Source organism: Schistocerca nitens, chromosome 7, assembly GCF_023898315.1.
Source record: "Schistocerca nitens isolate TAMUIC-IGC-003100 chromosome 7, iqSchNite1.1, whole genome shotgun sequence".
NCBI classification, from domain to species: domain Eukaryota; kingdom Metazoa; phylum Arthropoda; class Insecta; order Orthoptera; family Acrididae; genus Schistocerca; species Schistocerca nitens.
The window spans coordinates 318,865,559-318,890,859 of record NC_064620.1 but is presented as its reverse complement, the minus strand read 5'-3'; the positions used below and the strand labels follow the sequence as shown (position 1 = coordinate 318,890,859).

The following is a 25,301-nucleotide window of genomic DNA, read 5'->3' as shown; positions in this document are numbered from 1 at the left end:
ACAGATCCCTCCCACATTGTCCTTGGCCAATTCTCCCTGCAACACCAATCTTACCCGCGGCACCCATCCAAAAGCACAAGATCTCTCCAGATGCGTGCGTGTCGTGTTGGATAGTATCTCTTATCGATGTATAGTGGACATTAGAGTGTTGCAGTGATATAACAGACGGTTAAGAAGAAACGTGTGGTTTATACACCATGGGGCTCCAGACGGATTACGGATTCTGAAACATTATTCCACTGTCTGGAGTCAGTGCCAGGAAGGTACCGACATGAGAGACATGATCGTAGAGCATAAACACACACTCCAATTGTTACACGGTTCTGCACCAAAAAATGCTGTATTGTTATTGCCATACAGTTTCCAAAGCATCAGTCATGCGGAATGCAACGCTCTTAATACCCTAATGTGTGATATATTTGTCCAACATCAGACACACAACCACCCCGCAAGTTTCCTACACCAATCACTACGGTGACAAACTTTAAAATGATAAACCTACAGAACTACAGCCTTCTGTAGTATTCTGGTGTCCTAGGATGGCATCGTCAGTGTATATCCACTGCTCGAGCTGCTTATAAACTAACGAGAACAAAGTCCAGACACTGCTGTTCTGTCTCTTAGGATATTGACGGATTTTGTTCGTCTATTTAAGTCGGAAACGCATGTACCCTCAGTCACATTTCCTGCATATCATTAGTAGTTGTAGTATCAGTTTTTATGGATGTGGCTATGTCTCACTAGGAAATAGAGCGAAGAAAAACCGACATGAATATTTTCGACAGCTGATACATTGAGATACCACCCACACCCTGCAGCATAATGCGCATGAAGAAGCAATACGATCAGTAGCCAAAAGAAATGTAACAGTCTTACTGCTGTTTGCAGCAGCATCGCCACGTCTCTGGTTGCATTCCTCTTGCACAGAGAAGTCCTGGTCTGATGTTAGGTGGTTTTGCTCATGTGTAGGATAATACAGCAATTTTGTCCCAACACCACATCCCTCTAGTACACCCCCTCACACTGTTTAAGTTGATACATGTGACATTGGTCCACTCTCCTACAAACACTTTAGGGAACGGCTTAAGTCTGATAAACGCATTGATTATTCTTCTTAATACTTAAGTAATAACACTGTCTGTGAGAACCTGCCGTAATTCGGTAATATGTACTGACAAACGGTATGCTCTCTGGTTTATTGGTTGCTGGTCTCCAGTGCTAATCCGGTGCTTCACCGTTTATTTGTCGAATTTGATCTTCACCTATGGATTGAAGCATTCAGAGAACTCTTGAAGAATGGCAAGTAGCTTCTTCTGTTGTTCCTTAGTGAGATCTGGTGATAGTCGAGCTAGAAGATCTTGTCTCGTAGTGGTAGCGCCAATGTGTGAGAACACAATTATGGATTGGGATACATATGTTTTGCCTGCTTTAATATGGCGCCTGTGTGTAAAATTTGTGTCGCCTTTGTTGGAGTATGTGTGACGAAAACCCACGTAATTTACAGAGGGATGGGGAGGGTTAAAAGTGAATGCAGCCAGAGCATAATTTTTAAGTTTTTCTCATTCTTGAGTGTCCAGATACCACTAACCCACCTCAGTTCCAAGCATTTAGGGGTACTTCTTCCCTAATTTATTTCTGCTCAGTCGGTTTAAGTAATTTTGCAAGATTTTTTCGCGATTTTACATATTTACTCGTATTTTCCTCAACTTTACGTATTTCCCATCAATTTGTCGTAATTATAACAGGTTTTTCCTCGATTTTTACCGATTTTATGTCATTTTTTCATATTTTCCTGAAATATTTCTGTATGTATATGGTCATATTGCAGACGTACCCGTGCTTTGTTTGATTTTATACAAGAATATTTGCATATCCTATACACCAGCCTACTAAGAATTCCTCTCTTCCCGAAGATCTACATGCATTCATTCTGGATAGGAACATCATGAAAAGTATACTAACACTCGCCTCGTACCTAGATGAGACTCAATGAGTGCTGCAAATTGGAAACTTGTAGTCTGGAAACAAATCTGTGTACTGCTAAGACAATCAGAGAGCTTCTCTGCAGACTCATGTAGCGACTTGATGGGAACACATTTCTTCACGTTCGTCTGACTTCCACTCTACCGTGTAGGGATATGCAACAGGGTGTTGACATGTGCACAGAGTCGATTTCTGCTGCTGTTCTGATACTTTTTTCCCTGAAGTATATGCTCTTATTGCTTACCAGATGAGCTTCGTTACTCTTGTTTACGCCTTCCATCTCTGATACGTCACCGCAGCCATGTCAAGACGTCAACAAACTGTAGATTGGTTCAAATGGCTCTGAGCACTATGGGACTTAACATCTATGGTCATCAGTCCCCTAGAACTTAGAACTACTTAAACCTAACTAACCTAAGGACATCACACAACACCCAGCCATCACGAGGCAGAGAAAATCCCTGACCCCGCCGGGAATCGAACCCGGGAACCCGGGCGTGGGAAGCGAGAACGCTACCGCACGACCACGAGATGCGGGCAACAACAAACTGTAGATTTCGAGTATTCTTTTATCCTAGTAATACGTTATTCATTAGTTGACAGTGTGTTGACTTCACTTAGCATCCTCGGCTGTGAGAGTTTCCCCTCCCCGTACCTACAAGAGTGCGCATCCCTGGCAACGTAATTTATAGACGAACAGTTAGAAAGTCATGCATTTGAACTGCAACCGTCCACCACTGACAGCTCTATACACATACATATAGACTATGCATGAACATTACCAATCGTGAAGTCTCGATTTCAGCTGCTTGTACGTTTATGTTCAACTCTGCTACAGCTCCGCAAATAGCGAAAAACTCTTCGCAAAGCAATATTGTAGCGGATTTAAGCACATTTTAATTCATGTTGCTAAAGAAAATAAAATTTACAATGCAAGTTATATTACCGAGATTTCGTAACAATATTGTCTAGATTCTCCAGTAATAACAGCAATCCATGGCGTCTCGCTGTGCCTATCACGCCTCCTTTTATACTCTTAAAGATCCACGATGACAGCACGTAATCAACCCAATTCTGCGATTTTGTGTGCTAGATGTGCGCCGGATGGAGGGAGACAGTCATCCATAAGTATTATTCTTATGTATGGTGCAGAACAGTACATTAGTTGGACTGTATAGTACTGTATTCAAAGTGCCAAGTGACGCACAACCAAATATTCTACAGATGCAATGCATTCGCTCCATTTTTTTGTATGTCTATGTCCATGTGTGTGTTGCGGATGCCTCCAATAAACCCGACCCAGTCCTCCCGCTGGTGGATCCACTGCGGATTATATTGTGTCTAGAGGATGATCCACAATGCAGTACGTCTGGGATAGGTTCAAATGGCTCTGAGCACTATGGGACTCAACTTCTGAGGTCATTAGTCCCCTATAACTTAGAACTAGTTAAACGTAACTAACCTAAGGACATCACACACATGCATGCCCGAGGCAGGATTCGAACCTGCGACCGTAGCGGTCTCGCGGTTCCAGACTGCAGCGCCTAGAACCGCATGGCCACTTCGGCCGTCCGTCTGGGATAGGGTTCGAAGGTGGATCCACCTGCGAGAGGACTGAGTGAGGTTCATAGCAGCCGTTCATGACAGTAACATAGGCATTGACATACAGAAAAGTAGAGCAAATGCACTGCATCTGTAGAATATTTGGTCGTGAGTGACTAGGTGCAACCGAGTGTAGTGCTGCACTATCCGACTAACGTGCTGTTCTATACCGTACATAAGAATAATACAGAGCACTGTCTCCATCCTTTAGACGGACATCTAGCACAAAAAATGGCGGAATTTGTATGATTATGTGCCGTCATTGTGGATCTTAAAGCGTATAAAAGGATGCGTGATAGGCACAGCAAGATGCCATGGTTTGTCGTTATTTGGGGCCGTCTGCAATACACACATGGATATAGAAGAAAAAAATAGAGCAAATGCATTGCATTTGTAGAATATTTGGTTGTGAGTGACTGGGTATATTCGAGTACAGTACTATACCGTCTGCCTAACGTGCTGTTTTATACTGTGCATAAGAATAATACTCACGAAGGGCTGTCTCCCTTCAGCCAACGGACATCTAGCACACAAAATAGCGGAACTGGATGATTATGTGCCGTTATCATGGATCTTTTAGAGTATAAAAGGATGCGTAATAGGCACAGCGAGATGTCGTGGTTTGTTGTTATAACTGGAGAATCTAGACAATATTGTTACGAAATATCGGTAATATAACGTGCATTGTAAATTTTATGTTCGTTAGCAACATGAATTTAAATGTGCTTACATCCGCTGCAGAACTGCTTTGCGAAGAGTTTTTCGCTATTTGGGGGGCTGTAGCACAGTTGAACATAAACGTACAAGCAGCTGAAATCGAGACTTCACGATTGGTGACATGCATCGATAGCCTCTATATGTATGTGTGTGTAGAGCTGTCAGTGGTGAACTGTTGCAGCTCGAATGCACAACTTGTTAACTGTTCGCCTATAAATTATGTTGCCGGAGATGCGTATTCTGTAGATACGGGGAGGGGAAATTCTCAAGGTACAGGATGCTAAGTGCAATCAACAAACTGTCAGTTAACGAAAAACGTTTTACTAGGATAAAAAAAATTGGTGGAACGAGACTTGCTATAATCTACAAAACAGCAACGTCCTCTTGAATTACAACTTCTTGTTGCCGAATGTAAAATGATTGTGCTTTTCCGACATGTGAGCCAATGGCATGAAAGATTATATTCTCCAATGTTATATCACGGTCTGAAATGTTTGTAATACATACGTGAATGATAGTTTATTTACTGACACTAAGCTGAATGCGAGAGACGCTCTCAGGGCGTGAAATTTGTCGATGAAGCTCAAAGAAATTGTTTAACATAGATGTTTTTTCTTCGTAGTTTAAATTCTCGCATTTTCTTTACTCTGATGACGGTTTCGAAATAATGAGGACATTCTGCAGTCATCGGTAGTTTTCTCAGCAAAATAGTGTAGTTTCTTTCCCTGTTTTATGCATGGGGTGTGGACGTGTATAGGCTTCTGAATTTTGGTCATATGTAATCGTCGGCGGTGCACTTCGTTGGATATTGCCAACTAATGAGATGCGAATTGTATCCTGCTACATAAAAAGTATACCGATTTTGCTCATAAACCTTAAAGAAACCGGACTGCTCCTGTTTCCGTGGAATGACGACATTCATTATCACCGCAACTGTGTTTTCCTTTTTAAAAGACTCTTGATGACAAGAGATGTATTGACGTTACATAAAAATGTTTCCATTGCAGAACTGCGGGCATTTGCGTAGGATGGTGTGCGGGACGGTCCAGTGTGTGTGGGTGGGTAATTAGACCCCTAATCTTTATGACTAATTACGCAGTTAGGGCCGATCTTTACCTCAGTTTCCCAACCAAAATAAATAAAGTGCACCAACCTAACCTTCCTCTCCTGCAGCTGCGCACTTTCCACGTATTGGGGGTGTACTTGGGCTTTCCATCCACTGGGACCAGGGTTCGAGTCCCAGAAAGTGCATTGCCATTTTTAATTTCCCGCCAATTCCATGGCGGGGGGTGGAGTTGGAGGTCAGCACAGCCTTGGAACAAAGAAATTTCCACCAAAATTCGAAATTCCCGTCAAAATTCGAAATTCCCTCCAAAATTCGAAATTCCCGCCAATATTCGAGAGTGGGGGGGGGGCTGAGAACAACGCATTACGTCGTCTGAGGGTGGGTGTGGGCGTAGTTGGAGGTAATTAATCGATCAATTTAATTAATTTGCATACCATTTTGATATAAAAATTTCACCAGCAATCCCATCTCCCTAATACTGCAACATACATATCATTTTTCTAGTGGAAACGAAAACATTCACAAATATGTCACATAGTTCGCAGCTCTTATGTTGCAGCGGTATTTCTGAGGCTAGAGCCGTGTTCCCACGAGACGTGAAAACGCACATGGACGACGAGCTGGTGACGCCAGAGCGTGGAATTACACGTTCCACTACACTGCAGAGTGTGAAATAAAGAATCTGGCATGTCAGATTTTTGCCTCGTGGAGAGGAAAGGGGCGAATGAGACGCGAAATCGTTTTACTTCACTAACAGAACACTGAAGTCGCCATATTGTATGGAGTTAAACATCGTATTTGCTGGGATTTCTTTCTCGTAGAGTACTTGGCATGAATATAAGCTATTTCAAATCATCAGCAAACTGAGGATCTCTCGAAAATGTGTCGTTTTAGCTACGATTTATCATAATAAAATGACAGCAAACTACAAATCGGTAGGTATCGACGTGTGTACAATCGACGAGTCCATACTCTTCACGATTTACTCTGTTGTCTTTCAACAATCGCTTACAGAGTCCACGCGACTATTTATGCGCGTCCTGCCAGGTAAAGAAACTGTGTGTTTTGCGAACCAAATAAAGCCGACATCTGGCGCTGAAAAGCGCTGAGAGCGCAAATCGCGTTAACTTGCTTGTCCCGTATGCCGATGGGGCTGTCTCTCGAGAGGTGCTGGCTTGAGCAGCGAATTACTGGTATAGGAACACTACATAATGCTGTACAACAGTTTGAAATACGTACTAGTAGAAGTTATTCGTTACCCTAGATGAACTTTCATCTTATTTCCGGCTTTAAATCGAATATTGTTAAGACATGGTGTCTAATGTCAGTATTCACTATGCTGCAATGAACCAGCGTACCGAGCGAGGTGGCGCAGTGGTTAGCACACTGGACTCGCATTCGGGAGGACGACGGTTCAATCCCGTCTCCAGCCATCCTGATTTAGGTTTTCCGTGATTTCCCTAAAATCGCTTCAGGCAAATGCCGGGATGGTTCCTTTGAAAGGGCACGGTCGATTTCCTTCCCAATCCTTCCCTAACCCGAGCGTGAGCTCCGTCTCTAATGACCTCGTTGTCGACGGGACGTTAACCACTAACCACCACCACCACCAGCGTCTTCCCCAGGTAGCTGAGTGGCTGCCGGCACGGTAGCTCAGCGTGTTTGGTCAGAGGGCTAGCTACCCTCTGTAATAAAATAACTTTGTTAATGGATCAACAACTAAATGAAACGGGTGTCTTTCGACGTCCGCCCAGAGCAGATACAACGAACGAAAACGAACAAAATGAGATTAAAAAAAAAAAGTGGTCAGGGCGACAGATTGTCAATCCTAAGGGCTCGGGATCGATTCCCGGCTGGGTCGGAGATTTTCTCCGCTCAGGGACTGGGTGTTGTGTTGTCCTAATCATCATCATTTCATCCCCATCGACGCGCAAGTCGCCGAAGTGGCGTCAAATCGAAAGACTTGCACCAGGCGAACGGTCTACCCGACGGGAGGCCCTAGTCACACGACATTTAATGAACCAGCACGCTGAAATAACGTGTTTTCAAGATCGAGATTCTTTCCGTAATTTCATTCAAATGGAAGAGGAGATATTTTCGAAGCTGCGCACCGTCATTGAAAAGACATTTACTGGCAAGATACGAACATGAACCAATCCATACAGCCACAGACAGTTACACAAACTTCACAGAAAGTTTCACAACAGCAAAACTTGTGTTTATTTTATGCCACTCAATTAAAATTTCTGGACACTGTGGAAACATTCCACTACTATGTAGTTAAAACTGACTTTGAGAAAGAAAACTAAACTTCAGATTTTCACGGCAGAGTACAGCATAACATTTTCTTTCTCGCGGTCAGTTTTAATAGAAACCTGTGCATTGTTTTTTAAGCAGTTTATAGCCTTCCTTTTACTCCCTTCCGAATGTTCATTGGTGTATTGCATACAAAGTTGAAGTAAAGGTCATCTGAGAGTCATGTAAAAATCTGACGTGAATTGGTCAAGAAATTTTCGAGATTTTTGTCAACAATATTTCCTGTTTCTATATTACTTATTATTTATTTGTTACACATATTTAAGAAATATAAAGCTTATCTATGTCCGAATGCACATTAGAGTATCTTGTATAAATCTGTATATCTCTCAAGAACTTTTTGAGAATTTTAGTAACAATGTTTCCGCTTTGTATATGACATATATATTTAAATACTGCACGTATTAAAACCATAAATAGTCTACGTCTGTCCGAATGTTGATTAAAGAATCTTGTAAAAATATGAAGTAAACTTGTCAAGAAGTTTTAGAGACTTTTGGTAGCAATGTTTCTCCTCTGTGTGTTACATATGTATTTATAGACTGTATATATTACAAAAAAAGCGTGCATCCGGCCGAATCTCCATTAGAGTATCGTGTAAAAATCTGAAGTACATCCATTAAGAATTTTCGAGATTTTTGCTAGCGATGTTTACTCTTAATGTATTGTATACCGTGTATATTTAAAATATACATAGCAAATGTCTGTTTCGACATTAATTAGAGTATCATTCAAGAAGTAAATCAGTCACGCATTTTTTCGAGAGTTTTCTAAGAACGTTTCACCTTTATGCATTACAAATACATTTATATACCATACATATATCAAAAACATTTGTAGTCTATGTCTGGCGAACATTTATTAGATTTGAAATAAACTAGTCAAGAACTTTTAAGACTTGTGCTAACAACTTTCGTTCTTTATGTATTGTATACATATTTATGTACCATATATACATATATATTTAAGATTTTAGCCTGTATCCTTCTGAATGTTTATTAGAGTGTCGGGTAAAGAAGTGAATTGAATCGGTAAATAACTTTTCGAGATGTTTGGTAAAAACATTGCCCTTCTGTATAGTACTGTATAGTACATAGATATTTACAACATGCATATTTAAAACTTATGTAGCCTGTGTCTCTGCGAACGTTTATTAGGGTATCGTGTAAGAACTTTTCGAGATTTGTGATAACAACATTAAACAACGACTAGTCTTCATAGAGTTTCACAGATTTTACATATGTATTTATACATAATATATACACTCCTGGAAATGGAAAAAAGAACACATTGACACCGGTGTGTCAGACCCACCATACTTGCTCCGGACACTGCGAGAAGGCTGTACAAGCAATGATCACACGCACGGCACAGCGGACACACCAGGAACCGCGGTGTTGGCCGTCGAATGGCGCTAGCTGCGCAGCATTTGTGCACCACCGCCGTCAGTGTCAGCCAGTTTGCCGTGGCATACGGAGCTCCATCGCAGTCTTTAACACTGGTAGCATGCCGCGACAGCGTGGACGTGAACCGTATGTGCAGTTGACGGACTTTGAGCGAGGGCGTATAGTGGGCATGCGGGAGGCCGGGTGGACGTACCGCCGAATTGCTCAACACGTGGGGCGTGAGGTCTCCACAGTACATCGATGTTGTCGCCAGTGGTCGGCGGAAGGTGCACGTGCCCGTCGACATGGGACCGGACCGCAGCGACGCACGGATGCACGCCAAGACCGTAGGATCCTACGCAGTGCCGTAGGGGACCGCACCGCCACTTCCCAGCAAATTAGGGACACTCCGCACACCGTTAGGCCGTCTTCCGCTCACGCTCCAACATCGTGCAGCCCGCCTCCAGTGGTGTCGCGACAGGCGTGAATGGAGGGACGAATGGAGACGTGTCGTCTTCCGCGATGAGAGTCGCTTCTGCCTTGGTGCCAATGATGGTCGTATGCGTGTTTGGTGCCGTGCAGGTGAGCGCCACAATCAGGACTGCATACGACCGAGGCACACAGGGCCAACAACCGGCATCATGGTGTGGGGAGCGATCTCCTACACTGGCCGTACACCACTGGTGATCGTCGAGGGGACACTGAATAGTGCACGGTACATCCAAACCGTCATCGAACCCATCGTTCTACCATTCCTAGACCGGCAAGGGAACTTGCTGTTCCAACAGGACAATGCACGTCCGCATGTATCCCGTGCCACCCAACGTGCTCTAGAAGGTGTAAGTCAACTACCCTGGCCAGCAACATCTCCGGATCTGTCCCCCATTGAGCATGTTTGGGACTGGATGAAGCGTCGTCTCACGCGGTCTGCACGTCCAGCACGAACGCTGGTCCAACTGAGGCGCCAGGTGGAAATGGCATGGCAAGCCGTTCCACAGGACTACATCCAGCATCTCTACGATCGTCTCCATGGGAGAATAGCAGCCTGCATTGCTGCGAAAGGTGGATATACACTGTACTAGTGCCGACATTGTGCATGCTCTGTTGCCTGTGTCTATGTGCCTGTGGTTCTGTCAGTGTGATCATGTGATGTATCTGACCCCAGGAATGTGTCAATAAAGTTTCCCCTTCCTGGGACATTGAATTCACGGTGTTCTTATTTCAATTTCCAGGAGTGTATTTAAAAATATGTAACCCATATCTATCTGAACGTTTATTGGAGTGTCATGTAAAAATTTTATGTAAATCGGTCAAGATTTTTTCGAGATTTTTGCTGAAACAGGATTGAGCAACTGCCCGTACAATCGGCCGAACCTTGGAGCACATTTACACAGTCTTCACTCCTGACAGAATTTTTAGCAGAGGTCAGACTCGTCGCGGCCCTAGCTGGCCACACAGTTCAGCAGAGCTGTCAGTGTGCGATTACTTTGTGTGGGAAGCCCTCAGGTCTAAGGTGTATCGCAGCAACCCTCATAGTCCTCAAGAACTGCAGCAGAACATTTCGAATGAGACTGCAGCAATTCAAGCAGTCCAGGTTCCATCCGCCTTCAGTAACTTGCTGCTCGGGGTCCAAAGGTGCCAAGAGATGAATGATAGTCACTTTCAACATCTGCCATAGTCAGGTTAGTACTTCCTTTCCTTTCCTGTTTTCCTCTGTGCCCTGGAACTCTATTCTCCGAACCACGTTTATTTGCCCCACACTCTATAATGGTGCGGAATGTAGAAGAACCGAGACAATGACTAACAACGCCCAAAATATTTTTAATCAGTCACTGAAAGCTTGTACTTGACTTCCTTATTTTTTACACAGCAAATCGTACAACCGAAACTTCGGAGCAGCGAAAGCATTGGCTGGAGAGCCAAGTAAAGTACGCATCCCCTTCACCCTTTTTGTTTGCTTCCTCCATTGTCACGTCTCTCTTCAGTCTTCAGTCTGTAGGAATCTGCAAAACTCTGAAGCCTCCAGTCAAATAACACATTGGGTCAGTACCTGATCACCGGGCTTTGGGATCCTATAATACCGTAGCTAAGCGTCAGCAAGAACTCCAGTGTTGAAAGTGAGCGAGATGTGCGAACCAAAGCGGACCGTTGCCACCTTTATTTTATTTGGATTTGGATTTTTGAACCGTACTGCCAACAGCTTGGTAGCAATGCAAAATCATGTAAACAGATCATGTGATAGTGATAGACGTCTGTAGGCAGTAGTCGATTTTGTGTGATGCTACTCGGACGAAATGACACTGTGAGAACAGAGTGCGTTTGCAGTCGGGGAACGATGCAAAGGCTCATTGTCGTCAGCAAAAAATAGGAACACTAAAGTGCTCCTCCGGTTAATTATTCAGCAGGCTTTCTCTCTTGGTGTGTTTTTTCGATCAGCTTTTTCCTGACCTCTGTGCCTGCGTCTTTGCCTGGGGCCTATCCAACACGTACTTATCATGTTAGAAGGTATTGGCCTATCTCGCTGCACTCTCAGAACGCCCCTGTGTATACTGTACGCACGTTATCGTACCACACATTTTTACGTAGTGTGAGCTGTTCCACTTTTATGTTCATACTGGACCGACGATGGATGTTGTGTATCCTGAGGCGACTGAAAACATGACATCGCATCCAGTGTTCCTGCTGCAATTCGTCACTGTAGGCAGCGATGGGTGCGCTTCATAGCGTAGGTCGCTGTGCAACAGTGACACCGTGGCAGGACATCCATAGTCGATTGCTTCGACTAGTGCTGATCTATATCTACATCTAAATACATACTCCACAAGCCACCGTACGCTGCGTGGATGAGAGTACCTTGTACCAACACTAGTCATTTCCTTCCCTGTTCCACTCGCAGACTCACAACAGAGCAAGGGAAAAACAACTGTCTGCATACCTCCGTACGAGCCCTAATTTCCCTTCTCGTATCTTCTTAATCCTTACGCGAAATACGCGTTGGCGGCAGCAAAATCGTTCTGCGCTCAGCTTCAAATGTCAGTTTTCTGAATTTTCTCAATAGTGTTCCTCGAAAAGAACATCGCCTTCCTTCCAGAGATTCCCGTTTGAGTTACAATGTGTGTTGTTCCAAACTATCGGTAACAAACGCAGCCCGCACCTGAACTGCTTCAATGTCTTCCTTTAATCCCAAACATTCGAGCAGTACTCCAGCATGGCTCTCACTAGGGTCGTATCTGGGTCTCCTTAGCAGATGAACCACACTTTCCCTAAATTCTCCCACTAAACCGAAGTCGACTATTCGCCTTCCCTACTACAATCGTTACTTGCTCATTCCATTTCGTATCGCTTTGAAACGTTGCGCCCAGGTATTTAAATGACGTGACTGTGTCAAGCAGTACACTGCTAATGCTGTTTTTCCTACTCATCTGCTGTTGTCCCTACTCATCTGCTTTAACTTACATTTTTCTACATTTAGAGCTAGCTGCTATTGATCAAACAATCAAAAACTTTGGTCTAAGCTATCTTTTATCCGCCTACGGTCAATCAATGACAACACCTTGGTGTACACCACTGCATCATCTGCAAACAGCCGCAGATTGCTGTTCTTCCTGTCTGCCGTATAATTTATGTATACAGAAAATAACAGCGGTCGTATCACACTTGCCTGGGGCACTCCTGACGATACCCATGTCTCTGACGAACACCGGCCGTCGAGGTCAACGTACTAGGTTCTATCACTTAAGAAGTCTTTTAGCCACTTACATACACTCTAAGAAAAGAAAACCGACGCACCACGAAGGAATTACCCGAATGGGACGCAAATCGGTAGATGTCCTGTACATGTAGAAATAAACATATGATTACAATTTCAGAAAAACTCGATGATTTATTCAAGAGAAAGAGCTTCAGAAAGTGACCAAGTAAATAACGCGTTGGTCCACCCCTGGCCCTTAAGCAAGGATTCATTCGGGTTGGAACTGATTGATAGAGTTGTTGTATGTGCGCCTGAGGGACACAGCGCCAACTTCTGTCCAACTGGCGCTTCAGATCGTAAAAATCCCCAGCCGGTTGGAGGGCCCTCTCCGTAACGTCCCCAGCGTTCTTAATTGGGGAGAGATCCGGTAACCTTCTTGGACAAGGTAGGATTTGGCAAGCACGAAGACAAGCAGTAGCAACTCTCGCCATGTGCGGTCGGGCATTATCTTGCTGAAATGTAAGTCCTGGATGGCTTGCCATGAAGGGTACTAAAACGGGACGTAGAATATAGTCGACGTGCCGTCGTATTGTAAGAGTGCCGTGGATGGAAACCGAAGTGATTCTGCTTCATAAAGAAATGGCAGCCGAGACCATCACTCCTGGTTGCCGGGAGTATGGCGGGTGAGTCAGGTTGGTTTAAGCAGGAATGGTGGTCTGGAGTTCCATTTCGTTTCATAACAGGACCTCTTTGGTTATCATGCGCGGCACCCTTACAGCACAGGGCTCTAGGTCCTCTGGACGGGTCATCAGAGTAATTACTACTGCCAAATTAGCTACATAAATAAAAATGTAAATGTTCGTTTGTACATAATTGTAAATCTCCGAAAGTTCTTCTACATCTACATCTACATACATACTCCGCAATCCACCATACGGTGCGTGGCGGAGGGTACCTCGTACCACAACTAGCATCTTCTCTCCCTGTTCCACTCCCAAACAGAATGAGGGAAAAATTACTGCCTACATGCCTCTGTACGAGCCCTAATCTCTCTTATCTTATCTTTGTGGTCTTTCTGCGAAATATAAGTTGGTGGCAGTAAAATTGTCCTGCAGTCAGCCTCAAATGCTGGTTCTCTAAATTTCCTGACTAGCGATTCACGAAAAGAACGCCACCTTTCCTCTAGAGACTCCCACCTGAGTTCCTGAAGCATTTCCGTAACACTCGCGTGATGATCAAACCTACCAGTAACAAATCTAGCAGCCTGTCTCTGAATTGCTTCTATGTCCTCCCTCAATCCGACCTGATAGGGATCCCAAACGCTCGAGCAGTACTCAAGAATAGGTCGTGTTAGTGTTTTATAAGCGGTCTCCTTTACAGATGAACCACATCTTCCCAAAATTCTACCAATGAACCGAAGACGACTACCCGCCTTCCCCACAACTGCCATTACATGCTTGTCACACTTCATATCGCTCTGCGATGTTATGCCCAAATATTTAATCGACGTGACTGTGTCAAGCGCTACACTACTAATGGAGTATTCAAACATTACGGGATTCTTTTTCCTATTCATCTGCATTAATTTACATTTATCTATATTTAGAGTTAGCTGCCATTCTTTACACCAATCACAAACCCTGTCCAAGTCATCTTGTAGCCTCCTACAGTCACTCAACGACAACACCTTCCCGTATACTACAGCATCATCAGCAAACAGCCGCACATTGTTATCCACCCTATCCAAAAGATCATTTATGTAGATAGAAAACAACAGAGGGCTTACCACACTTACCTGGGGCACTCCAGATGATACCCTCACCTCCGATGAACACACACCATCGAGGAAAATGTACTGGGTTCTATTACTTAAGAAGTCTTCGAGCCACTCACATACTTGGGAACCAATCCAATATGCTCGTACCTTAGTTAGGAGTCTGCAGTGGGGCACCGAGTCAAACGCTTTCCAGAAGTCAAGGAATGTGGCATCCGTCTGATACCCTTCATCCATGGTTCGCAAGATATCATGTGAAAAAAGGGCCAGTTGCGTTTCGCAGGAGCGATGTTTTCTAAAGCCGTGCTGATGCATGGGCAGCAACTTCTCTGTCTCAAGGAAATTCATTATATTCGAACTGAGAATATGTTCGAGAATCCTGCAACAAACCGATGTTAAGGATATTGGTCTGTAATTTTGAGGATCCGTCCTTCTGCCCTTCTTATATACAGGCGTCACCTGCGCTTTTTTCCAGACGCTCGGGACTTTACGTTGGGCAAGAGATTCGCGATATTCTTCACCAAATGCTTTGAAATTTTGATACAACGTTGCATTCGAAAACGCGCACGTCTTTATTTGCCTACCAGAGCCCCACTTCTGAACGGTTTACCTTGGGTTGTTTGTAGGGGAGGAGACCAGACAGCGAGGTCATCGGTCTCATCAGATTTGGTAAGGAAGAGAAAGGAAGTCGGCCGCGCCCTTTCAATGGAACCATCCCAGCATTTGCCTGGAGCGATTTAGGGAAATCGCGGAAAACCTAAATCAGGATGGCCTGACGTGGGATTGAACTGTCGTCCTCCCGAATGCGAGTCCAGTGGAACGGTTTACGTTAGAACTTTCAAACTTCACGGTTGGCCGCGGGACACGATGGGAATCAATATGCACTGTATGGATTGGTTTGGCGACGGAGCCCACTTTCATTTTGATGGGTCCGTCAATAAGCAAAACTGGCGCATTTTGAGGACTGAGAATCCGCATTTCCCGATCGAGAAGTCTCTCCACCCTCGACGGGTGACTGTGTGGTGTGCAATGTCCAGTCACGGAATAATCGGCGCGATATTCCTTGATGGCTCGGTGACTACTGGGAGTACGCGAGGGTTTTGGAAGATGATTTCATCCCTATTATACAAAATGTCCCTGATATCGAAAAGATGCGGTTCGTGCAAGACAGTGCTCGACCCCATCGAAGCAGGAGTATGTCTGATGTCCTGGAGGAACGCTTTCGGGACCGCATTCTGGTTCTGGGGTACCCAGGGGCCATTGGCATGGGCCTCGATTGGCCGCCATATTCTCCGTATCTGAACAAGTGCGCCTCCTTTTTGAGGGGCTATATTAACGACAAGGTGTACAGCAATAGCCCCAAAACCATTGTTCGGCTGAAAACAGCCATACGGGACGTCATCGACAGCATCGATGTTCCGACAGTTCAGCGGGTCATGCAGAATTTCGCTATTCGTCTGCGTCACATCATTGCCAATGAAGGCAGGCGTATCGAGCATGTCAAAACCGAAATCCGAATATCTGTAGCGACGTTCATATGTTGAATAAAGTGTGTGCACGCAGTAGTTTGTAACTAATTTACGTTTTTTTTCGTATAGTTCAATAATTGTCGCCCTGTATGTAACACTTGGAGATCTATATAAGAATGTAAATATTCGTTTTTTCAACAAATGAAATGATTTTTAGCGGAATTTTACGTGCGCATACGATTGAAAGAAGGACGTAAGATGAAAATCAACAAAAGCAAAGAAGGATAACGAAATGTACTCGAATTAAATCAGGTGATGCTGAAGGAATTAGATTAGGACACGAGACACTTGAAGTAGTATAAGAGTTTCATTATCTGAGCAACAGAATAACGGATAGTAATCGAAGTAGAGAGGATATAAAATGGAGACTGGCAACGGCAAGAAAAGCATTTCTGAAGAAAAATTTGTTAGCATAGAAAATAGATTTAAGTGTCAGGAAGTCTTATAGAAAAGTATTTCGACTGAGTGTAGCCATGTATGGAAGTGAAACATGGATGATAAACAGTTTACACAAGGAGAGAATAGAAACTTTAGAAATGTGGTGCTACAGAAGAATGCTGAAAATTAGATGTAAATGACCATTTTCCAAATATTGCAGAGAAGTTACTAAAAAAATTCCCCAAAACAAATATAACACCTGTAAATAATGTTGCACTAAATACAATGATATTACTTCCATCCACAGAGAATGAAGTCAATAAAACTCTTGGAAAACTGAAAAATAAAATGTCAGTATGCTTATATGAAGTACCAGTGTGTGTACTGAAACAATGCATACGGATTACACAAGGCCCCTTAACAAATACGATAAATGAATCCTTCACAGCAGGAACATTTCCAGAGCAGTTAAAACAGGCAAGAGTTGTACCTTTGCTTAAGAATGGTACTGCAGAAGACAGAAAATTACCGGCCCATCTCCCAGCTGTCACCATTCTCAAAAATAATAGAAGCAATTATGAAAGACAGATTAATGAATTACCTGAATAAATACAATCTTTTAAGCGAATCACTGTTTGGTTTCCGAAGTGGCAAAAATACGGAGACAGCCATAGTAGAATTCACAAAAGTTGCACTTGATGCTCTTGATAAAGGTGAGTGTGTCACAGGCATATTTTTGGATCTTTCTAAGGCCTTTGATATAGTCGACCACAAGATTCTATTCAATAAATTAGAAGCATTGGGAATAAGAGGGGTAGCTAATGACTGGTTTCGATCATACCTAGCAGATAGGGTACAAAGAGTAGAGATAACACATACTTCAAATGGATCTACACATTTAGTAAAACACTTATCAGAACCAAAACACATTAATAAAGGGTTCTGCAAGGTAGCATATTAGGACCAATACTATTCTTCATATACGTCAATGACTTTCCCAGTAGTGTTACTCATGGTAAAAACATTCTCTTTGCTGATGACAGCAATATTAAAGTCACTGAGAAAATAAAGGAACTCCTTGCAGGGAAAGCAAATGAAACTCTCAAAGAAGTTTATGATTGGTCAATAAGCAATAAAGTGACATTGAACATAAATAAAACTAATGCCATGAATTTCAGTTTGAAGAGGAAAAATGACAATGTTAAATTAAATGTAGATGGAACCTCTATAGACTGTGTAACAAGTGCAAAATTTCTAGGAATGAATATTCATTCTCACTTGAAATGGTGTGAACACGCAAATGTACTTGCAAACAGAATGTCAGTAGCGTGTTATGCCCTTAGAATCTTATCATCACGTGTGTAAAATGCAGTGTCTTTTTGTTACATACTATTCATATGTACACTCAATTCTTAGATAGTCTTTTCATTAAACGCATTCGTAAACTTTATAGACGCAGTTGTTTGAGCATCGAATTTCCCACTAAAAGGCTTGTGGTGGTCGAGTAACTTTGCTCTGACGTCAAGAATCAGCAAGTCATCTTTCAGACACTATGGACCTTAAGACTTCTAGTATGTTTCCTATAATATATAGTTAACGTAGGAAGTTATCCAAAAATAACAAATAGCCGGTTGGTGTCTGTCTCGGGTTCTTCGGCCGACGTTTGTTTGATAATTATTCCGTCGTTTCGCCAGTACAAGTGGCTGGAATCATCAAAGCTTCTCCCGCCATTGTTGGAGAGTAAAGCTTTGATAATGCCAGCCACTCGTGCTGGTGAAATGTCAGAAAAATTATCAAACAAGCGTCGGCCGAAAAACCAGGCCACGAAAGCTTAACAGTTTTATCTAAAAATGGTTTCCTCGAACATCAAGAGCTCTAGAAGTAAAAACAGTTATACGTCTTGGTTTGGATGAAACGAAGGATGAAAAATCAGCTTCCTGCGAAATCAAACTCACTTCAAACTGTCGAAATTCCGTTCATTACTCTTTAAAATAATTTGGTGCTAGGGAGCGCTTGTGGCTTATCAACTTCACACTGAAAAATCAGCCGGAGAAACCCGTACAAAATGTGATGTATGTATGCAGACTGGAGGGTTGAATGAAAATTCGTACCGTGACCAGAATTCGAGCGCGGGTCTGCTGCTCATTGGCGCCACACCAGACAGTGGCTTCGCCCAACTCTACGGAGTGCCCTAGCACGACTCCCGCCGCAGTCCAAACTGCCAGCCACGCCTCAGCCCACTTCACATTCCCCCTAACTCGGAGGCTGTCCAACTGTACCTACCAAGTGAGCAGGACCCCCGGGCTCATATACCAGTCTTCGTACAAATTTTCATTTGTCACTTCAGTCTGCATATATAAATCATTGAAAAGGCCCCAAGAACCATTTAGTTTCATTCCACATGAAATAATTACGTTTACGTCTTTCACCTTTACAAGAGGAACCGCATCACAGTATTAACTCTTTAAAGGAAGTCTGTGTGTGAGGTGGTCAAAGGCCTTGCCGCAGTGGATACATCGGTTCCCGTCAGATCACCGAAGTTAAGCGCTGTCGGGCGTGGCTGGCACGCGGATGGGTGACCATCCGGGCGGCCATGAGTTACTGCCATTTTTCGGGGTACACTCAACCTCGTGATGCCAATTGAGGAGCAACTCGACCGAATAGTAGCGGCTCCGGTCAAAGAAAAACATCATAACTATAACGACTGGGAGAGCGGTGTGTTGACTACACAACCCTCCTATCCACATCCTCATCTGAGTGTGACATGGCGGTCGGATGGTCCCGGGGCCACGAGTGGCCTGAAGACGGAGTGTGTCTGAGCGACATGTATGTATTTTTGTTATGTTATATTGACAATATTGTTTGTAGAATGAGATTTTCACTCTGCAGCGGAGTGTGCGCTGATATGAAACTTCCTGGCAGATTAAAACTGTGTGCCGGACCGAGACTCGAACTCTGGACCTTTGCCTTTCGCGGACACCGAGCGAGGTGGCGCAGTGGTTAGCACACTGGACTCGCATTCGGGAGGACGACGGTTCAATCCCGTCTCCAGCCATCCTGATTTAGGTTTTCCGTGATTTCCCTAAATCGCTTCAGGCAAATGCCAGGATGGTTCCTTTGAAAGGGCACGGCCGATTTCCTTCCCCATCCTTCCCTCCCCCGAGCTTGCGCTCCGTCTCTAATGACCTCGTTGTCGACGGGTCGTTAAACACTAATCTCCTCCTCCTCCTTTCGCGGGCAAGTGCTCTACCATCTGAGCTACACAAGCACGACCCACGCCCCGTCCTCACAGCTTTACTTCCGCCAGTACCTCGTCTCCTACTTTCCAGACTTCACAAAAGCTCTCCTGCGAACCTTGCAGAAGTAGCACTCCAGAGGACGGAGCGTGGGTCGTGCGTGGGTAGCTCAGATGGTAGAGCACTTGCCCGCGAAAGGCAAAGGTCCCGAGTTCGAGTCTCGGTCCGGTACACAGTTTTAATCTGCCACGAAGTTTCAATATTGTTTGTGATTTTGTCAAGAATGCCTCTGTAGCTTCACACAATGTCTTTGTCAGTCTTGTGGTGCGAGTCTTTGTTGAAGGTGACGCTTACATGTGAAGTAAGAGTTGTTTTCTCAAATATTACGGTGTCTGTGGAATACATATTTCCAGTAACACAAGTTTTGTTAGGTTTCTGTTGTATTTCCAAAAGAGATATTTTATTTATGGTTAGTAGAACTAGATGCAGCTAATTGCCTCTTCTTTTAGACATAATTTAAATCAAAAGTCCTAGAATTTTTTACGATATATTATACGGGTGGGGAAATGGAGCAAGTTCCATTTACGTTACGAAAAAGGAAACGCACCGAGGTAGTGAGAGTGGATGACCCAAATCTTGAAGAAAGAAATTTGCTGGGATGCAGGAAGAAGTAGGTGGAGAGGAAAGGGATGTTTTAAGATTTATTTTCTGATTATTCCGACTCTGATCCTTCATTTTCTCGTGAAAAAGCAACCTCGAGGTCTTCCTCTGATGAACACGAGTCTGTCTTAAATATTGACTTTTCCAGCACAGGTGACCATACGAATAACGATATTTCAGTTCCTTTTCTTTCCGATGGGAAAAAAATAGATTTTGTTGGTAATCAAAAGAACTAAATAAAGCTAGACGAGTACCTCGTGATTACATAAATTGGGGAATACTGGAAACAACAAGGGCTGTTAAAAATTAAGTTGATAATCCTGAAATACAAGATATTTGGTATTTTATGTCTGATGATGAACCCATAGAACTAATTGTGAAACAGACAAATGTTGTAGTGGAACAGTACAGCAACAAGACTGAAGTACATCAGGAAAGTAACTGTAGATCTACTGATCTGTATGAAAAAAAACAGGAAATGCCGTCTTTGTTCTTACCTGAATAATAGGTACACTGCGTGTAAGTGTTGTTGTTGTTGTGGTCTTCAGTCCTGAGACTGGTTTGATGCAGCTCTCCATGCTACTCTATCCTGTGCAAGCTTCTTCATCTCCCAGTACCTACTGCAACCTACATCCTTCTGAATCTGCTTAGTGTATTCATCTCTTGGTCTCCCTCTACGATTTTTACGCTCCACGCTGCCATCCAATACCAAACTGGTGTTCCCTTGATGCCTCAGAACATGTCATATTAACCGATCCCTTCTTCCAGTCAAGTTGTGCCACAAACTTCTATTCTCCCCAATCCTATTCAATACCTCCTCATTAGTTATGTGATCTACCCATCTAATCTTCAGCATTCTTCTGTAGCACCACATTTCGAAAGCTTCTATTCTCTTCTTGTCCAATCTCTTTATCGTCCACGTTTCACTTCCATACATGGCTACACTCCATACACAGTTCCAGAAACGACTTCCTGACACATAAATCTATACTCGATGTTAACTAATTTCTCTTCTTCAGAAATGCTTTCCTTGCCATTGCCAGTCTACATTTTATATCCTCTCTACTTCGACCATCATCAGTTATTTTGCTCCCCAAATAGCAAAACTCCTTTACTACTTTAAGTGCCTCATTTCGTAATCTAATTCCCGCAGCATCACCCAATTTAATTCGACTACATTCCATTATCCTCGTTTTGCTTTTGTTGATGTTCATCTTATATCCTCCTTTCAAGACACTATCTATTCCGTTCAACTGGCCTCCAAGTCCTTTGCTGTCTCTGACAGAATTACAATATCATTGGCGAACCTCAAAGTTTTTATTTCTTCTCCATGGATTTTAATACCTACTCCGAATTTTTTTTTTTTTGTTTCCTTCACTGCTTGCTCAATATACAGATTGAATAACATTGGGGAGAGGCTACAACCCTGTCTCAAACGCTTCCCAACCATTGCTTCCCTTTCATGCCCCTCGACTCTTCTAACTGCCATCTGGTTTCTGTACAAATTGTAAATAGCCTTTCGCTCCCTGCATTTCACCCCTGCCATCTTCAGAATTTGAAAGAGAGTATTCGAGCCAACATTGTCAAAAGCTTTCTCTAAGACTACAAATGCCAGAAACGTAGGTTTGCCTTTCCTTAATCTAGCTTCTAAGATAAGTCGTAGGGTCAGTATTGCCTCGCGTGTTCCGATATTTCTACTGAATCTCAACTGATCTTCTCCGACGTCAGCTTCTACCAGTTTTTCCATTCGTCTGTAAAGAATTCGCGTTAGTATTTTGCAGCCGTGACTTATTAAACTGATAGTTCGGTAATTTTTATATCCGTCAACACCTGCTTTCTTTGGGATTGGAATTATTATATTCTTCTCGAAGTCTGAGGGTATTTCGCCTGTCTCATACATTTTGGTCACCAGATGGTAGAGTTTTGCCAGGACTGGCTCTCCCTAGACTGTCAGTAGTTCTGATGGAATGTTGTCTACTCCCGGGGCCTTGTTTCGACTCAGGTCGTTCAGTGCTCTGTCAAACTCTTCACGCAGTATCATATCTCCCATTTCATCTCCATCTACATCCTCTTCCATTTCCATAATATTGTCCTCAGGTACATCGCCCCTGTATAGACCCTCTATATACTCCTTCCACCTTTCTGCTTTCCCTTCTTTGCTTAGAACTGGGTTTCCATCTGAGCTCTTGATATTCATACAAGTGGTTCTCTTCTCTGCAAAGGTCTCTTTAATTTTCCTGTAGGCAGTATCTATCTTACCCCTAGTGAGATATGCCTCTACATCCTTACATTTGTCCTCTAGCCATGCCTGCTTAGCCATTTTGCACTTCCTGTCGATCTCATTTTTGAGACGTTTGTATTCCTTTTTGCCTGCTTCATTTACTGAATTTTTATATTTTCTCCTTTCATCAATTAAATTCAATATTTCTTCTGTTACCCAAGGATTTCTACTAGCCCTCTTCTTTTTACCTATTCGATCCTCTGCTGCCTTCACTACTTCATCCCTCAAAGCTACCCATTCCTCTTCTACTGTATTTCTTTCCCCCATTCCTGTCAATTGTTCCCTTATGCTCTCCCTGAAACTCTGTACAACCTCTGGTTCTTTCAGTTTATCCAGGTCCCATCTCCTTAAATTCCCAGCTTTTTGCAGTTTCTTCAGTTTTAATCTACAGGTCATAACCAATAGATTGTGGTCAGAGTCCACATCTGCCCCTGGAAATGTCTTACAATTTAAAACCTGGTTCCTAAATCTCTGTCTTACCATTATATAATCTATCTGAAACCTGTCAGTATCTCCAGGCTTCTTCCATGTATACAACCCTCTTTCATGTAAGTGTATGAATTGTGATATAGCTGTATGCGTACAATGTTCCAGAAAAATGAGTGTTGAGTGATAAATGGATTAATTAACTAAAAATATTTGTGAATTTGAAGCTTATTCCTGACATTAATTTTTTTTACACTGCTTATCTATTTTTGTAGAGTTCCATTACACGAGTAGTCATGAAAATATTGCATACTGGAATCCCTAATTCATGGGGTTTTTACTGAATTATTGTTGAGTTTCTTCATTGTACTAATATATTAATGTACCTCACTGCCAAAAAGCAACATTTATTTGGGTTTTTTGTTACTGTGCCTATCAGACACATATTTCCAGTTAAATAGTAAAAATCATTCTTATTAAGGGTTAAAACGAAGATTTTTTTTATGTTTTAAATTTTTGTGGTGCGCGCCATTGGGGTACATCCCTTACTAAACTGCGTGTAAACACGGTACTGCTAGGGTGACCTGCGTCAGGCCGTGCCTTACCTTGGCAGTGAACACTTCCTGTCGCCACAAGGCCGAATGTGCACGCGAGTAACCACAGCATGTTAGATCCCAACTGGGGCAGGTTTATCTCGAACTCACTTATATATCGAGAGCGGCACGTCGGCCTTCCCAGATTAAGGAATAATTCACCTCACGCACGGATGCCGTATCACAATCTCGGTGCGTGATATGAATTATCTCCAAACAGCAATCATTCCAAAATTTAATTTGTACATAACAAGTTTCGAGGTCACCTCTCTTTTACAAATATCACTTGTTGTGAAGCCAGTTAGGAACAACGATTAATAGAGACGTCTGAGTAGAGCACATGACTTTACTAGACACCTAAAAATAAAAAATTGTAGATTTCGAGAAAGCTTGAAACACTGTACCACTCTGCAGAGCAGTGGTCCTCAAATCGTGCGCCCGGCCGCTCGGTGTGGCTCAGTCTGGTTAAACGGAAAAGAAACAAAAGAGAAAGCACGTGTTTCTATCATATATGGGAATTGGATATATGCCCTACTCTACTTCTCCGCTCTGTGCCTGTTCATCTCCTCCCTTTGCCCATCTCCTCTTCATACCTCTCTTTCTCTGTGCATCATCTCCTCCCCGTCTCTCCGTCCATGTTCTTCTCCCCCGTCTCTCTCCATCTCCTGCCTCTTTCTCCGTCCATCTCCTCCTTTCCGCTCTCTATTTCCTCTCACCCCGGTACCAAATGTAGAGACTCTTCGTGCTCGTATTGTGGGCCGCTGTGATACAATACGCCATTCTCCAGGGGTGCATCAGCGCATCAGGGATTCCATGCGACGGAGGGTGGATGCATGTATCCTCGCTAACGGAGGACATTTTGAACATTTCCTGTAACAAAGTGTTTGAAGTCACGCTGGTACGTTCTGTTGCTGTGTGTTTCCATTCCATGATTAATGTTATTTGAAGAGAAGTAATAAAATGAGCTCTAACATGGAAAGTAAGCATTTCCAGACACATGTCCACATAACATATTTTCTTTCTTTGTGTGTGAGGAATATTTCCTGAAAGTTTGGCCGTACCTTTTTGTAATACCCTGTATTTTTGAGATATTTGGTAACGACATTTCCCGTTCATATATGTTACATATCTATTTACATATTATACAAGTATTTAAAAACATAGGTATATAAAAATACGCATGTATTCGAATGCAACCTTGTGTCAAAATTTCAAGTCAATCGAAAGACTACTTTTCGAGTTCTGCGAGCTCAATCATACGCAGGCAGAATTTTTATACGAAAAGATGCAACTAGCAAAACCAAAAACGCCAACTAACGTTAAGAACTTCTCAAGAGACTACTTTTTCTGCTCAGTCACAAGCCAAAATTCTTATACAGTAATATTTTAAGACGTGCTTAATTTTAACTGACATCGGCGTATTCGGCCCTGAGCTAAATAAAGTTGGAGGCTTACATCAGGGGCGGGTAAGTAACATAGCTGCTGTGGGGTTATAGGTTGCGACAGAGGGAATGTTTGATTGTTTCTTTTCCAGTGCTGACTCGTACTGATCAGCTGGTATAGTATAAATTTCAAACGGTGGTAACATGGATTTGTTAATGCTCATTACAGAATCTATCATCTTCAATTCGACACATATTTGTAACAAGGAGTATGAATCTAAATGA

The 25,301-nt window shown here is 43.0% G+C and overlaps 1 protein-coding gene across 1 annotated transcript in view; it reads right to left on the bottom strand.

The window, feature by feature from the left end:
- Positions 1-23,708, bottom strand: part of LOC126194667 (beta-galactosidase-1-like protein 2) — a 161,389-nt gene extending 137,681 nt beyond the window's left edge. The window contains exon 1 of the mRNA XM_049932868.1: positions 23,647-23,708. Coding sequence (XP_049788825.1) covers positions 23,647-23,707 — 61 coding nt within the window. The 5' untranslated portion in view covers position 23,708. The remainder of the gene's footprint in view (positions 1-23,646) is intronic.
- Between the last annotated feature and the right edge of the window lie 1,593 nt (positions 23,709-25,301).